The sequence below is a fragment of the Gavia stellata genome, chromosome 3 (genome assembly GCF_030936135.1).
Source record: "Gavia stellata isolate bGavSte3 chromosome 3, bGavSte3.hap2, whole genome shotgun sequence".
Taxonomy (NCBI): domain Eukaryota; kingdom Metazoa; phylum Chordata; class Aves; order Gaviiformes; family Gaviidae; genus Gavia; species Gavia stellata.
Genome location: NC_082596.1, coordinates 81,599,669 through 81,616,013, shown reverse-complemented (window position 1 = coordinate 81,616,013; position 16,345 = coordinate 81,599,669). Strand labels below are relative to the sequence as shown.

The 16,345-nt window shown below is 35.5% G+C and overlaps 1 protein-coding gene across 1 annotated transcript in view; it reads left to right on the top strand.

Annotated features, from left to right (window-relative positions):
* The window catches only part of DNAH5 (dynein axonemal heavy chain 5), a 135,694-nt gene that overhangs the window by 102,129 nt on the left and 17,220 nt on the right, over positions 1 to 16,345 (top strand). The window contains 11 exon segments of the mRNA XM_059836066.1: positions 843 to 1,046; positions 2,503 to 2,682; positions 3,595 to 3,732; positions 4,030 to 4,165; positions 5,612 to 5,842; positions 5,845 to 5,903; positions 7,214 to 7,369; positions 7,788 to 7,970; positions 13,417 to 13,660; positions 14,787 to 14,901; positions 15,371 to 15,561. Of these exon segments, the coding sequence (XP_059692049.1) occupies positions 843 to 1,046; positions 2,503 to 2,682; positions 3,595 to 3,732; positions 4,030 to 4,165; positions 5,612 to 5,842; positions 5,845 to 5,903; positions 7,214 to 7,369; positions 7,788 to 7,970; positions 13,417 to 13,660; positions 14,787 to 14,901; positions 15,371 to 15,561 (1,837 nt within the window).

Genomic DNA, 16,345 nt, shown 5'->3' with positions numbered 1-16,345 from the left:
TGCAATAAACTTTTGCTTACTGTTTGTCACTGTCATGTACTCAGGCTGATTAAACTGCCTGTGAATTAGCAAAGCTTCTGATCCAAGTTATGTCTGTTATAGGAGTGGGCCTGCCCATCAGCAGTTACCATTGTTCATTGGCTTTTTTTCTCTGTATGTGGTGCAGTATGCACTACTGCTCAAATCAGTGCTTCTCTAAGGTGATATCTTCAGTAGACTTTTTTGAAAGTCCTTTTTGACTCATGATGTACACTAGAGTTATGAGTTATAGTATTAGATTTGCACCATAGGCTTACTTGGCCGTACTTAATAGGGCTTAAGTTTACATAAATTATTATAATTTGTTTTTCTCGTAGGCCTGCTTCTACAACAGGAGCATTCCCAGTAACATACCTCAGAAAGCGTAAATCTATACATGTATCAGGCCTTCTCTCTGGTTTCCTTAATTCACTTTCATTTGCTAATTATCAACAGAACGTATTTTCCTTTCTAGACTCAGTTTCTGGTCAATATGTTTGCATTTGAAAAAAATAGGTAAAATTTTGAGATGTTTCTGTTTTGCTCTTTGTTTTGCCAAAAATGTGCATGGTAGTTTTAAGCTTTTAGGGGCTGCTGTAGAGGTAGCTGAGCTGAGATTTGCTAGTATTTGCTAGGAGGTGGTAGTGAAAATCTGAGAGTCCTTCTAGCTTCCTGCTTTTTCGAGGTAAAATTATTTTCAATTAAAAATAATATGAATAATTTTTCCTTCCTCAGTGGATTAATACTGTTGGTGACTTTGTGCTCTATGTTTTATTAAATAAACAATAACAGTAATTGTTTTACCCTTTGTTTTAAATTCATAGACAATAAAACCTGCAGATATTGCCACTGTCCGCACACTGGGTCGACCTCCTCACCTCATTATGCGTATCATGGATTGTGTGTTACTGCTCTTTCAGCGAAAAGTGAACAATGTGAAAATTGATCAGGAAAAATGCTGTACCATCCCATCATGGCAAGAATCTTTGAAACTCATGACAGCAGGGAACTTCTTACAGAACCTACAGGTGCTTGTGAAACTTTCTTTTTGATATTTTTTAATTTAAGAAAATAGGGGGCAGTGTTTTCTCTGGTGTTCATAGAAGAACAAATAAGCAAGGGGAATCAGACACACAATAGATCTGAAATGTTAAAGGCTTAAAAATAAGTATGTCATAATGAAATAAACTTGAATCCTTCTGGCAAAGTCAGGTCATAAATCAATTACAGTTTCTCTGAAGTAAGGCAATGAAATTACTTTCAGTGACAAATGATTCAAAGCTTTAAGCGTTTGGTTTGAATAGCCATTACTTATCTGTTTCATTAAAGCTGATAGAAAACATCTTTTTTTCTGGTACCTAACTTTTCATTAATTTTCAGCATTGCAACTTGTGCAGTAGCTTGCAAAAGAATGGTTAATTATTAGGATGTACAAAATCACATTTTTTTGAAATTTGGGATTTTCAGCTCCATAGCATGTGTCTAGGGAAATGGGAAGAGTAACTGGTGAATAAATCCCTGTTCATAATTTGAACTAATAATATTATGATTAATTTACTCAGAATAAATTGCACCTTGTCCTGCCCCACTGGATGTTATTATCTCTGATTTCTGCATTTTGAGGAGTTTACTTAATCTTTCTCTGGTCCAGCGGGAGATCACAGATGGCAGGCTTGACCAACTTTATATGGTTAGTAGTGCTGTGGATGCCGTTTATGTAGTATTCACATTGCATCTACTCGTAAGGATTTTTAATTTACTGAAGAACTTCAACATTTCATTACTTGTGCATAAATAAACCTATTTGTGCTTCAGGGAGCATCTATTTTTCAAACTCATAAGTGATGGACTTTCATTATACCTTGTAAATAAATCTTTAAAGACGACCAAACTTATATAGAATATTTGACCATCAGAATAAATTTGAGGGAGAAAATTAAGAGCTTTTGGGGATGAAAAATGGAACAGATTTTTTTTTTTTTTTTTTGAGAAAAGGGAGGGTGAAAATAAATTCTTAAAATTGAAACACATTCCACTAATGAGATAAAGTAATTTAAGAAGAAGATAGCTGGCTTGTCCTTTGAAAGACTGTCTTGTAGAATGTATGTTTATGAACCGGAGCTAAGCTTTTTCTTTTCTTCTTGAAGACTGTTAAGTTGCTTATTAAGTATTAAGGAAAATGGAATTTCAAGCAGGATATCAGTGATATTTTGTATCAACAATTAGCTGTGTAATGGTAATAGATAGTGTAAGATAGCAAAGATCATAAATGAAGGGCAAACTTTTTTCCAGTTTATAAGAATATAGAACAGAGTGGAATGACTTTGGCAAGCTCTCAAGGATGCATGAGACAGCAAACTTCATATTAGTTGTTTGTAAGTAACATTTGTGATCTTGGTAGTGTTCTGTATGTGCTGAAATACATATATGTATAGTTTACATGTATTACATACAATATGTATATTGCACTTTTTTTTTTTTTAGCAATTTCCAAAGGACACAATTAATGAAGAAGTGGTAGAACTTTTGAGCCCTTATTTTGAAATGGTGGACTACAACAATGAGACAGCTAAGAGAGTATGTGGAAATGTTGCTGGCCTTTGCTCATGGACCAAAGCTATGGCTGTATTTTTTTCCATCAACAAAGAAGTATTACCTTTAAAGGTAAGTCTGTTAATCAGTGGGAGGCATACAAACACCCCTTGCTCCTCCTCCTCCCCACCTGTGTGCAATTGAGGATTTCGTCTGCTGGAAACATCAGCTGCCTTATTCCAACTGCTGCATGTCTCTGTTGGAATTTATTATCTGGAAAATAGTAACTCTACAGTGAAATATATTTCAAATGTACTACCACTTGTAAGTTGTCAAAATTATGAAAGACATTGTGCAGTTTTATGCCTCTGGGCCCCTTCTGAATGGGGTTGATGTAGCTTTCATCTAGTTTAATTCACTGTTGTAATTGCTTTACCTTAATTATAATTAAGTAGGAAAAACCTCGAAATCTGGTTCTTTTAATGTTTGGGGTCTCAGTTCATAAGAAGTCTGTACAGAGACTCTGTTCATCAGTGTTATTTAGAGAAAAAGAGGCCTAAATAGTTGTTAAAAGGTAAGAATGGAAGTCAGGAAGAACATGTTCAAGCATGATTTTAACATAGAATATCTTGTATTTATAATAGGAATGACTGAGAGGGAAGCAAGGTTTAGTTAGAGGTAGTATCTTTCATTAGACAAAACATATTGGTTGGAGTAATCAAACAGACTTCTTGTGGCACCAGTCTTTTTTTTCAGGTCAGAGCCGACTAACTTTTGTGTCAGATGGAGAACGGCTAGTATTCCCAGAAGTTTTTCTAATTATTTTTTCTAATTGATGTTAGAACTACTGCTTAACTGCAGCTACCTGCAGTGAGAAGTCAGTTTGTTGTAAAATTCAAATAAAGCGTTTTAATGAATGATGAAATCTCTACTGAGCAGTTTGATTTTGAAATGTAGTACAGTAAAACTTTTCGAGATACATTATAGTAAATGCTTTGAGATGTTGTATGTATGAATACACTTTTATATTTGTATGCTTCATAGGCCAATTTAGCAATCCAGGAGAATCGCCTAACTACTGCTATGCTGGATCTGCAGAAAGCTCAAGAACAACTGGGTGCCAAGGAAGAAGAGTTAGATATTGTGCAGGCAGAGTATGAAAAAGCAATGAGAGAAAAACAGGTGAACTGCTCTTTACAGAAAAGAAGTTGCCACCCTTACGTTAAGGAAAACTTAATGCATTCTCTCAATTTCACTATTATTCCTTGGAAAGGGTGTTGATCGCATTTATGATGTGTTGATGGTTGTGATATATTTTTTCCATCCCACTTTCCTTCCTTATCTGCACAGTGATGTAAGTGTTTGAGAATACATTTTTAAGCTGTTGTTTAACTACTGGTTTAATTAGATGTAGAGATTTTTCTGGCCTATCACATACATGACTGTAAACCATATTTCTTGGTGTATGGTGCTTTCTAGGCTCTGCTTGATGATGCTGAGCGTTGCCGTCATAAAATGCAAACTGCCTCAAGTCTTATAAGTGGTTTAGCAGGTGAAAAAGAGAGGTGGACAGAACAGAGTAAAGAATTTGCTGTGCAGACCAAGAGGCTAGTGGGTAAGCTTTTGTCTACACCTTTGAACTTGGAAGTTAGTCACTTGAGTTGTAATGGGTAGTGAAATTGAAAACACTTGAAATTTCAAACTTTTCTCTTGTAGCTTAGCTTCCCTGTTGCTAAAATGAGGGTAATTGTTATTAATTATCTTGCTAAAGCACTGATAGGTAAAAAATACAATATGAGACTAAAGTTCATATTTAAAAATAATACAATAATACAGTAACTGTGTATGCTGTGCATGGGCTTTTACTTGATATATAATATGCAGTGCATACTTCGGACACTGATGTTTTAAGTTGACTGATGTTTGTAGGCATCAGTCCAAAGAGAGTAATATATTAGCAAGTGCCAATAAAATGTATATAAAGGAGAATACATATGTAGGACAGGAAGACTGATTTTCAGGCACTGACATTTATATGTAGAAATCAATATTTTTAAACGCAGTTACTAATGTTCATAAAACTTTTGTTTCTTGGAAGTTCATTTCTATTTTATAAATACGCATTTGGAAACTAAAGTACTTTGTAATAAAGAATTAATTTATTAGTTAGAATGAAGTAAATTAAATTTATCTTGTCCTTTACTGTGGTCTGAAGTTTCTTCTCTGACTTTTGCCTTCAAATGCTGTAAAAAAACAGATATTTTATAAGTTGTGTTGTAGTAGATAGGTTGTATTTTATTTGCTGGTATAATATATGTGTATTATTAACTTACTAAAAATACAGGATACCTTCCCCACACACTCATCATGGTTTTTTTTATAGATAATTGAAAAAGTCTAAAACATATTAGTACTTAGTATAAAAGTACGGTATATTCTCCAGATTGGAATCCGGCATTCTTACTTCAGAGGTGCAAAAGAAAACCAACTATGGTGCCATGAAACTTAGGGGGACAGTTTTGAAGCGGACCAGAAGATTAAAACCTGTCAAACTTAATACCTCCGTAATGATGTCTGTTAGAATTTTTTGTTATTAGTAGTAATAATTGTAATTGATTTGTTCTTAATTAGTACTCCTAAATAAAGGTTCTTTTCTCCCCCCAAAATATTGTTTAAGCCTGTTCTCACAATTGTGCAAGGAAATGTAGGAATTAGAAGTTTATGAGTACTTTTATTCTGCCGTGTCCTGCCTGTGCAGAATCTGGTGTTTGGAATAGTGTTATGTGTGTGTTGAGTTGACCTTGGCTGGCTGCCAGATGCCCATCTCTTGATTCCTACAGTTGCATTGTAAGGATAAATGTGACATCTACTGAAATATAGCATTGTCTTGCTATGAAATGAGCCTTGGGAAAAAGGCTGATTTGTCGTCTTTATGGGTCGAAGTGTGTTCCTCAGTTACCAGACAAACCATATAACAATTAGAGAAGGAAGCAGCTCATTCATGAATAGAATTGGCAAAGTCGTAATGTTTTGTTTTCTTTTTTTCCTTTTTCTCTTTAAGGTGATGTACTCTTGGCTACAGCTTTTCTTTCCTATTCTGGTCCTTTTAACCAAGAGTTCCGCAGTCTGCTATTAAATGACTGGCAAAAGGAAATGAAAAGCCGGAAAATCCCCTTTGGTAACAACTTGAACCTCATAGAAATGTTGACTGATGCTCCAACTATCAGTGAATGGAACTTGCAAGGATTACCAAATGATGACTTATCCATACAAAATGGAATCATTGTCACTAAAGCCCACAGGCACAGGGTAAAATTTGGATTAAAAATAAGGAAGGTAGAAATGAACTTCAGGTAATAAGAATGCTGATGCTTTCACAATCCCTAGAAACTCTTAGCGTACAAAACATTACAATTAAGTGATTCAAATAATACTTAGCAAATACCTTTTATTTAAAATGCCTAGTCTGGATATAAAGGACATTTCAGATATATTTTGATAGATTTGAGATTTGGCTAAATATGAAAATGTACGTTTGAAGCTTATTAGTACCAGTGATTCGATTTGTTTAATGAATTTATTTTAACGAAACATAAACTGTTGGAAAATAGGCTGGATGGGTAATGTCTGATAAGGGCTGAAACATGTTTGCAGAATACTGTAAGCATTAGACCCCCCCCCCCCCCAAATAAGCGATTAATACAGGTTCAAATAAATGTTTAAATATTAAGATGCACAGCATGATGCTTTTATTATCTTGTTATCAGAAATTATTGACAATTTATGTTGTCTTAGCATGGATGTCAGGTGCTAAATATTCTGCAAATATACAGGGAAGACAGTATTGCAACAACATACGGTCTGAGGCAAGGTACACCAATTCATTGCAAACAGGGGAAAATATGAGAAAGAAAGTCTTTGCTTGCTACAATTATAATTACACCAATAAACCAGTTTTTTTTAAAGATATCCCTGAAAAACATAAAGAGGAGTTTGAAAGACAGTAATAAAGTGGCTCTGAGAGTATTACTAGGAAACTACTTTCATTCATGTTGTTTGTTATCTCGTTGCTGAGCCCTTTAATGGTTGCCTAGCTAGTTATGTTAAAAAATTATTATTAGACTTTAACTATGGAGTTATAAACAAACTAAGCTGAATGTGCTTCGTGTACATGTTGAAAATTAATCACAATTGTACTGAGGACTACTTTTTAAAACAAAGACTATTTGATGGCTTGTTCAATATAAACCCCTAGTTTTCAAGAGGAAAAAAAAAAAAAAGCCACCCTAATCTTGGAATTGACCTTGCTACAGTTTGACTTGGGGATGTTATCCAAGATAAAATTGAAGGTAATAAAAGGTTCCTGTGAATTTCTGGTCTAGTTGCACTCATAGGATATAAAAAGTTTAAGTGCTCAGTGTTCCTTTGCTTCTAGTTTTGTAGTTGAAAAATAGAAGTCTGCATTCAATGAGATCTGAGAATATGGTACACTGATGCTACCTTTTCTTGTGGTCACAATCTTTGCCTTAATCCCAGTCTAACTGTAGGATCGTTGTTTGTGTCAGTAATTTAAATAAAATGAAATAATTTATAAATAGAAAACAAACAAAAAGCTTGGTAACTGGGCATAACATAATATATAGGTCCATGATTGTATTTTTAGATCACTTCTTTGAATCACAAGTATTTTAGAAATCACTTAGAAGACAGCCTTTCTTTGGGAAGACCTCTTTTGATAGAAGATGTTGGAGAAGAGCTTGACCCAGCACTTGAGAATGTTTTGGAAAGAAACTTCATTAAAACAGGTTCAGCCAACAAGGTAAAAATAAAACAAATGAGAAAACAAGTAGAAGCAGCGTCCCTCCCCGCCCCCCCCCCCAATAACTCCTAATAGGTATACGACTATAAAAGATTAAACTCATATTTAAATTTTATTAATGTTAATACCAAGAAAAAAAGTAGAGTTTAAGATCACAAATAGTTAATATATTTAACCTATAGAATTCCTTATCCCTTTGCTTATGACAATTTTTAAAAATTGAAATAATACATGAATGAGTAATTTAAAGTGTTCCATAGATAGTCTTAACAAATTCTTTGCATCACATGTATAGTTTAAAGCTGTATTTTTACACCTTTGAACAGAAACATGTAACCTTTGTTTCTACATGCAGTATCTGAAAGAGAGTGTACTGGTTCTTGATATCTCACGACTTCTTTTTAATACTTTTCTTAAGGTGAAGGTTGGCGATAAAGAAGTAGATGTTATGAATGGCTTCAGACTTTACATTACTACAAAACTGCCAAATCCAGGTTACTCTCCTGAAATTAGTGCTCGAACCTCCATCATTGACTTTACTGTGACCATGAAAGGTCTTGAAAACCAACTCTTGGGCAGAGTCATTCTCACAGAGAAACAGGTAAAAGAATTAGTTGTATCTTTTTCCTGGCTATACATCTTACATTTACCTGTAGAAGGTTTTACTTTAATTTACTACTCTCTATTCCCATATTGCAGGGTAACTTTCTGGCTTGCTCTATTGTGATTATTCTTAATATAACCTATTTCTGATGGTTTAAAAGCTAGAACAGAAGAAATTGACTCATTCAAGCAGAAGCTTCTATTTGTCTTTATTGTTGCAACTGCACCATACTCACCTTATTTTTCCTGCCTCAGTGAGTTATAACCTCATGAGAATGGCCTGTGAAAAGGAAAAGGGCCTGGAATAAAACCTGATGTTCTTCTGTCTACACACTGTGGAACTCATGGCAACATAACCTGGTGCAAAGGACTCAGATTTAGTTACTTCCTTGCTCCAAGGGGAAATGGGCTAACTACTTATTTTGACACTGCAGATGTATTAGTTGAGGAAGTCCAAGTTCAGGATGACAATCCCAATAAACATGCCACCAGCAGTTCTGGAGGGAGGCTGGTTGGTATAGAATCATAGAATAGTTTGGGTTGGAAGGGACCTTTAAAGGTCACCTAGTTCAACCCTCTGCAATGAGTAGGGACGTCTTTAACTAGATCAGGTGAATAAGAAAGAATCTTTTGAACTATTGGACACCTAATCCCTCTAACTACAATGTTCAACAGGCAATGTTGAAGTCAAATAAGACACTATGCATCTATGACTATGTATTTACTAAGATTTTGGCAATAGTTCCAGTTTACCTATACTAGAGAGGAATGTGTTTGTTCCCTTATTGTGTCATCTGTTGAGGTCCTCCTGCCCTTCTCCCCCACCTGCCCCGAATGTAAGACATTCCTCCTTAATGGCCTCAGTCATCTTGTTCATGTCAAGTAGTTGCATTTCATTCCTGATCAGTTCATGGAACTCGTGAGAGAAATGATACGCATTCTATGAAGGCTTATATTTTGTCAGACAGCTTCATTGTCCCATCAGCTTTGCTTCAACCAGTGACAGCTTGTCAACCCACTATGTAATGGAATTGTCACTGTCTGAAACACACTGTGGTGTGTATATTCACAAAGCCTTATGCCAAGCTTCACTTCTGGGCTCTGTGATACAGTACGTTCCTCAGCATGACAAGTCATTTTATCAGCAAATTCCTCCAGTCATCGCAGTTGCTGTATGCCTGCTTGGAGGACACAGAAAAGACAGGAGCTTAATATTTCTCAGAGGTGCAAAGCAATAGACTGAGAAGTAATAGACTAGAGTTGGAACATGGGAAATTCTGATTAGATATTTGGAAAAAAATAATTACACTGAGAGCGGTCAAAATCAGGAACAGATTACCCAGGGTTGTTGTGGAATCTCTGTTTTTGGAGTTCAAGACTCAATTGGATGTGGCCCTGAGCAACTGACCTATTTAGACCTGCTTTGGGCAGGGGGTTGGACTAGTTCATTTCTGGAGGTCCCTTCCAAACTAAAATTATTCTACTATTCCATGCTACCTTTGCCGCTAGCTGGAAATGTCTAATGGGTGGACATGCTGTGCTCTTTGGACCAGCTTCTCAGAGTGGCGTACTCACTACTGCTTTGTTTGTGACCATCTGGGGAGAGTACTTCCAGATAAATGACAAGTGGACCACTTGACAGGCAGGGGGACTGTCATAGAATACACTTACTACTTTTCAGTTTGCTTGGCCTCTGTGCATCCTGTGGTTCAAGATTTCCTGAAGAGTCAATTCAGACATATCCTCCTGTCCAAAAACTTTTTCCTATGTTATCTAATTATGCACCTTTGGGAATTTGGGGGTTTCCCTCTTAAGTGTCTGGATTCTTGCTACCTTCCTGTAGCCTTTGGTAGGGAGGTGGTGGAATTACTTAACCATGAGACAGTTTGCCAAATGATTTTGAGCAGCATGACTGCTTGGTGATATTCAGTGTTAGAATGTGTGTGTGGAGTTTCTGTCCCAAAAAGAGAAGAGATTATTTATCTGAAGTTAGTGTTCTTCAAGGTTTGTATGTACATTTATATCCTTCTTGCCATTCCATTGTCTCTAATATGGTTCTGTGCTTAGAATGAATGAGATTTAGACATGCAGTGAGGAAAAGGAGGGTATACAGCACATCATTTAAAGATTCTGCAAAGTCTGACTTTCCACTCCTGTGTTGTCTGGTATGCCCATTGGTAGAATCTGTGTGGCATACATCTCAAAGAACTGATTAATTACTGATAAGAATACTGGTACTGATTTCGTCTGCTCCACTAGAATGTTAAACCAATTTGCAAGATGTGAGCCAAGCATAAGAAGGTGAAAGGGTAGCTGGTATATCTGTATAAATTTAATTCTACTATATTTCCTGGAATAACTGGATTTGAGAGACTTGATATATGTTTGAATGTAGTATAACATACTGTTTTATGATATGAATGTTTTGATAGGTTGGTTTTTGTGTAATTTGACAAAAAAATTGCTTATTTAGTGTTGTAGAAATAGATATGTCAGATTAGTAGTGAAGTTACAATATACAAGAACTATTTATGGCTTTCTGAATTTTCACATTCATATTTCAAGATTTGTGGTAGAAAAAGGCTCAAGTTTTGTAAGGAACAGTTGATGCAAATTTTTGCACTTGTGAATCATTTTGTGACAGAATGATACAAGCTATGTAACAGCTTTTATATTTTATGAATCTTAACAAGATCTAGCATTCTTTGATACAGCCTGCAGAATGACATCAGCTTGTGAAAGCAATTCCATAAAGCTGGATTTGAAATAGCCTCTTTGGTGCAAGTTCCTTGAATTCATGTATATGGTATCTTGGCTTAGTTTTTTTGCATCCTTGATGTTACGACTGGAAATTTTTGAAGACATGCAGAAAACTTTCAACTGTGTACTCTTCCTAATGTGCAAAAAGTATTTTAAAAGCTTAATAGATGGATTTTTCACTAAGGTTTTCATCTAAGGTTACTTCACTTGCTTTAGTTTGGTCATTCTGTTTCCAACTTGTTTCTCAGGCTCTTGTGAGGAAAACTTAGCTTTCTGTTTTTAAATGCATTGCAGTCTAAAATGTGTTTAACCTTTTAAATTGAACTCAGCAAAACATGAAATTTAATTTGGTTCAGAATGATTTCTCAGCATGATAATTATTATATTTAATTGGATGCTAACATTCTTTTAATGCTATACTTTTAAAAATTGTTTCTGCTTCATCAAACTTGCAATAATGCTTGTCTTACTTCATAATTTCTACCTGCTTTTCTTTAGTTCCATTAGGCATCAGTTGATTAAAATGGAGTTAACTGTAGTTTTCTTGTCTTTTTTCATCAGTTTGTGTCAGAATCTTTTGAATCTGTATGCACGTCTTCTAAGTTATGTGACATTTACATTATTCTATGACAACGGTCCAAATAAATCTTTTCTACCTGATGATGATGTTTCTATATACCTTTTGTACAGTGACAAGAAAAGAACCTAAATCTGATAATGAGATGAAGATGATTTATTTTTAAATTTCCTTTTTAAGATAAAAGGACTTGCTTTACAAGAACTGAATGCTTGAAATACTTAGGAATGTTAGCAGAATGTAGGAGTGAGAAGGCCACAAGTTTAGAATGTGGGAAAACAAAACAACAATTTCAAAAGTTTTAAGTGTTGCAAATCTGCATAAATGAAGGCTACTCAAATGGGGGCGTAAAACCTTTCTTTAAGCCTTGCTAAGGTCTCAGGTTCATAATGCCTCTAGTGCTATATGAGAGATCATGTATTTCTTAGTGTTGTCCCTGTTTCTTTGGAATAGTAGCAGCCTGTCTGTGGTGCTGAAGTGTACTTGGCAAAGGCAGAGTGAACACACAGCTTCCAACTTTGGAGAGACATTGTTAAAACTATCCGACAGACCTTTGTAAATGGTGAAGGAGTACTTCTGTAGACATAGCTAATATTTCTACCAACTGGCTCACTTATTGTTGATTAATAAGATTCATATTATCCTTATCTTACTAAAGGCTCTTAACCCTTCCTCTCCCTTTTTCTTTCCTTTTACTTCACTGTAGTGAAATGTTTTGTATTGTTTCAATGGAGTATTTTTATCTCTGAGGGATTAATTTGTAATAAGTTTTTAAAGTTTAATTTTAAGAATCACAGAATCACAGAATCATTAAGGTTGGAAAAGACCTGTAAGATCATCAAGTCCAACCATCAACCCAACTTCACCATGCCTACTAAACGGTGTCCCACAATGCCACGTCCACATGTTCCTTGAACAACTCCAGGGATGGTGACTCCACCACTTCCCTGAGCAGCCTGTTCCAATGCCTCACCATTTTTCACTCTCTCTCAGTAAAGAAATTTTTCCTAATATCGAGCCTAAACCTCCCCTGGCGCAACTTGAGGCCACTTCCTCTTGTCCTATCACTAGTCCCTTGGGAGAAGAGACCAACACCCACCTCACTGCAACCCCCATTCAGGTAGTTGTAGAGAGCAATAAGATCTCCCCTGAGACTCCTCTTCTCCAGACTAAACAACCCCAGTTTCCTCAGCCACTCTTCATAAGACTTGTTCTCCAGACCCCTCACCAGCTTCATCACCCTTCTCTGGACACGCTCCAGCACCTCATTGTCTTTCTTGTAGCGAGGGGCCCAAAACTGAACACAGTATTCGAGGTACGGCCTCGAAGAGTAGTATAAGAATGAACTGAAAGACTTTTTATCTCTGAATACATATTTTTCTAGATATTTTAAACAGTTCTGGTTTGTTTATTTTTTTAAATGTAAAGCTATTAATCAACAGGTATTCATCTTTTATATGTGACCACTGGAAAACAAAGTAGGTCTATAAACCAACCAGCTTGTATTACTAAAAGTAATGAACTAAATACTTGTAGTGAAGCAACTCAATTTGAGTTCTATATGCTTTCTTAATCAATGAAGCATTTTAGTGAAAGACTCAGTTATCCTTGTTTGATGGAGGAGTATTTTTAGACACACTTCTTGAAATATTTGATGCTTGATTTGTTGACTCTAAGGATGCTCATTATTACTGAGACTATGTTTTCAATATGGTGATTGGAAAACAGGGCATAAATGAGGATGGCATTAGATGGAGTGAAATAAAATCCTATTCCTGGAAAGGCATTTGCACTTGCCTTTGTCTGAAACAGAAAGAGAAGAAAAACAATTGATATTCTGAACTTCTAATGCTATTAGGGCATGATATGAGCATGCACCATAGTATTGGTTGAAACCATTTGTTAATGCCTGCTTAAGTAGTGGGTTCAGAAACCTGGCAATAGACCTGTTGTCAGAAATACCACTGGAATTCTTTGCCCAAATTACTGAAGTTACTCTTGACCTACGCTGTTTTAGTAGGATCAGGACTTTTAAATACTTTGTTTTATTTTGTTTTTATTTTTGATTACTCTTCCGTTTTCCAAATATTACCATGTATTCCAACAGGAATTAGAGAAAGAAAGAACAGATCTTACTGAAAATGTGACTATGAACAAAAGGAGGATTAAAGACCTAGAAGATAACCTTTTGTTCCGACTTACAAGCACTAAGGGTTCTCTGGCAGATGATGAGAGTCTAATAATTGTATTGAGTAACACTAAGAAGACTGCTGAGGAGGTAACACAGAAACTGCAAACTTCTGCTGAAACTGAAGTACAGATCAACTCAGCCCGTGAAGAGTACAGACCTGGTGAGTGAAGGTAGTGAGGAAAGACAAATTACTGCAGCGTACATTTAGAACAGCAATACTTAAAGTAAGAGAAGTGGTAGGATGAGATCAGGAAGACCATAGTGGGTGGGAAGGATCTGTGTTTTCCTGTAAGTAAAATGTCTCTAGGAAATGTGACATTGAGCTAAGGTGAAGAAAATAGTCAATATTATGCTTCATGTGGAATTTATAAAATGGAATGATCTATTGTCTCCCTAGACTTCCCATCGCTCTATATACAAGTGTACCTGTCCATCTAGTCTACTGGGTAAGAAACTTGGGAGGGCTGGGTTGTTATTTCTTTAGCTGTTAAAATGTTGACACTTTTTATGGACTGTCAATGAGACCAGTCATTAAGGTATTTAGGTAACTGTATGTTTGAGTTCAACATGTTGACATTCTTTTAGGGGGGCAGTATAATCGTAAATGCTTTTTGTATCTGTTTTGATGAATGCTGTGTTTATCCTGTCATAGATCTTTAAGTTATTATAGTGAGCACACTTCATCAGTCTTTTGGCTTTTAACCGACAGGTGAAAATGTGAAAAAAAAAATGCTCTCTGTAATGAAGTGTTATACCTGCATTTTAGGAAATGTGTAAAATGGTATAGTTAGGGTACCAGAAATCACTGCAGATTTTGTAAACCTTTGTATTTAAAACTAAATGACTGCTGAAAGTAAGTTAAATCAGTACTGGGTAAGTTAAATCAATATAGTTCATTTGGCTTTTATATGACTCCTGTAAAAGTCTGTAAAGAGAAATTTGTTTGGACACTCAAACAGTACTTCAAACCATCTTATTTTTTATATGTACTACCGATGATCTAAATATTGTAGTATACCATCCAGATGCTCTCCAAATATGCTCATATTTGCAAACTGGGCTTTACGTAATATGCACTAATTACAGAAAAGATTTTTTTTTTTTTTTTTCCTGATGTATAAATGAGTATTAAATGGTTTTAATTATTTTTCTGGCCAGTAAAGAATGGAGCAACTCAAGGATCTTCAGTTAACATTGGTGTTAAACTCACTGTACTTGTTGTAGAGAGTTAAAGTTTTCTGCTCTGCATTTCTACTATGAACATGGTCTTGTTTCCTGTCCCTCAGTTGCAACTCGAGGTAGCATCTTATACTTCCTTATTACTGAGATGAGCATGGTCAATGTGATGTATCAGACTTCACTTCGGCAGTTTTTGGGGCTTTTTGACCGCTCCCTAGCCAGGTAATTTAGCTAACATTAAGTATCATTTGTATTTACCTGGTCCTGGAGGTGATTGTAGTACAGGAAAGATTTGTTGTAAACTAATGTCAGAAAGAAGAGTGTTGCTTGTTACGCTCTTGACAGGAATTGTCAGTTTAAATACCTATAAGCCTTTGTCTGTTAGTTACCAAGGCAAAGAACTGTCAAATGTACTTACAGTCCTTAAAAATTAGGCATTAGGTAATTAAAAACCATTATACTGTGTTGATTTTCAGCTATGCAGAAAGGCTTGATTAGAAAGGAATTTTTTTTTTGTTGCTCCTTCAATTTGGAAGTTGTTGCCAGCTTGCTGTCTGATATTCTGTGTTTGCGATTCTGTGTTTTTTCATGTTTTGAAAGTTCTGGACTATGGCTTTTTGTTTTTACATAGCATTTCCTTTAATAAAGCCTATGCAAATCGATATTCAACTGCAGACCTTTCTTCCAACAGGTCTACCAAGAGCCCTATAACTAGCAAGAGGATTACCAATATTATTGAACATATGACATATGAAGTGTTCAAATATGCGGCCCGAGGACTCTATGAGGAGCACAAATTTCTTTTCACGCTATTACTTACGTTGAAGATTGATATACAAAGAAACAGAGTAAAGCATGAAGAGTTTCTGACACTTATTAAAGGTTGGAACTATGGAACAATTTTAAGTAGGGCACCTACGTTATTGTAGAAAATTTGTGAGCTGTAGTTATATCTCTTAGCCAACCTGCTGCTTCCTTTGTACATGAGAAGCCAGTCAGTTGAAAGAATACATGCTTATCATTCTGTTCTGGTGACAGACAACATTGTACGATAGTTCTAATTTATAGCAGCACACTGAATATTAACAAATATAGCTTTCAGAATTGTGAGAAATTAAAAGGAAAATTGTTAAGTATCCTTTCAGTTGATGTTTGTGTCTACTGCTCAAATACCACCAGGTAGGTGTTTGACTTGGAAAACTATTATTATACTAAACAACTTTTAGTTTATTTGGTAGCTGCAGGAGGATGAGGAAGCAAATAAGAACAGAAAGTGATGCTAACAGTTTAAAAGAATATCAGACTCTTAGCTGAATGTGACAAGTTCATGGCTTTAGTCTTAACTGCATGCAAGCACTGTGTATCTTCACTTGAAAGCTTGGAGTCATTTTGTATTACCTTTCCAAGATAATTAATTTTCCAGGCAACATTTATTTATGGATTATAACTGTTAATTTTTCCATGTTGAATCTTCAGAATATCTTTTCCCAACAAGCATTGATTTCCAGGCACATTGCACAGAGAAATAGTAAATCCTCAAAAGAGAAACTGGTTAACAAAGATAAAGTTTAAGGTAAATCATTAAAAAAGCCCAACAAACAAACAAACAAACAAACAAACAAACCCCCCAAAAACCTAACCAAACTACAAACTGTTTTACCGAAGA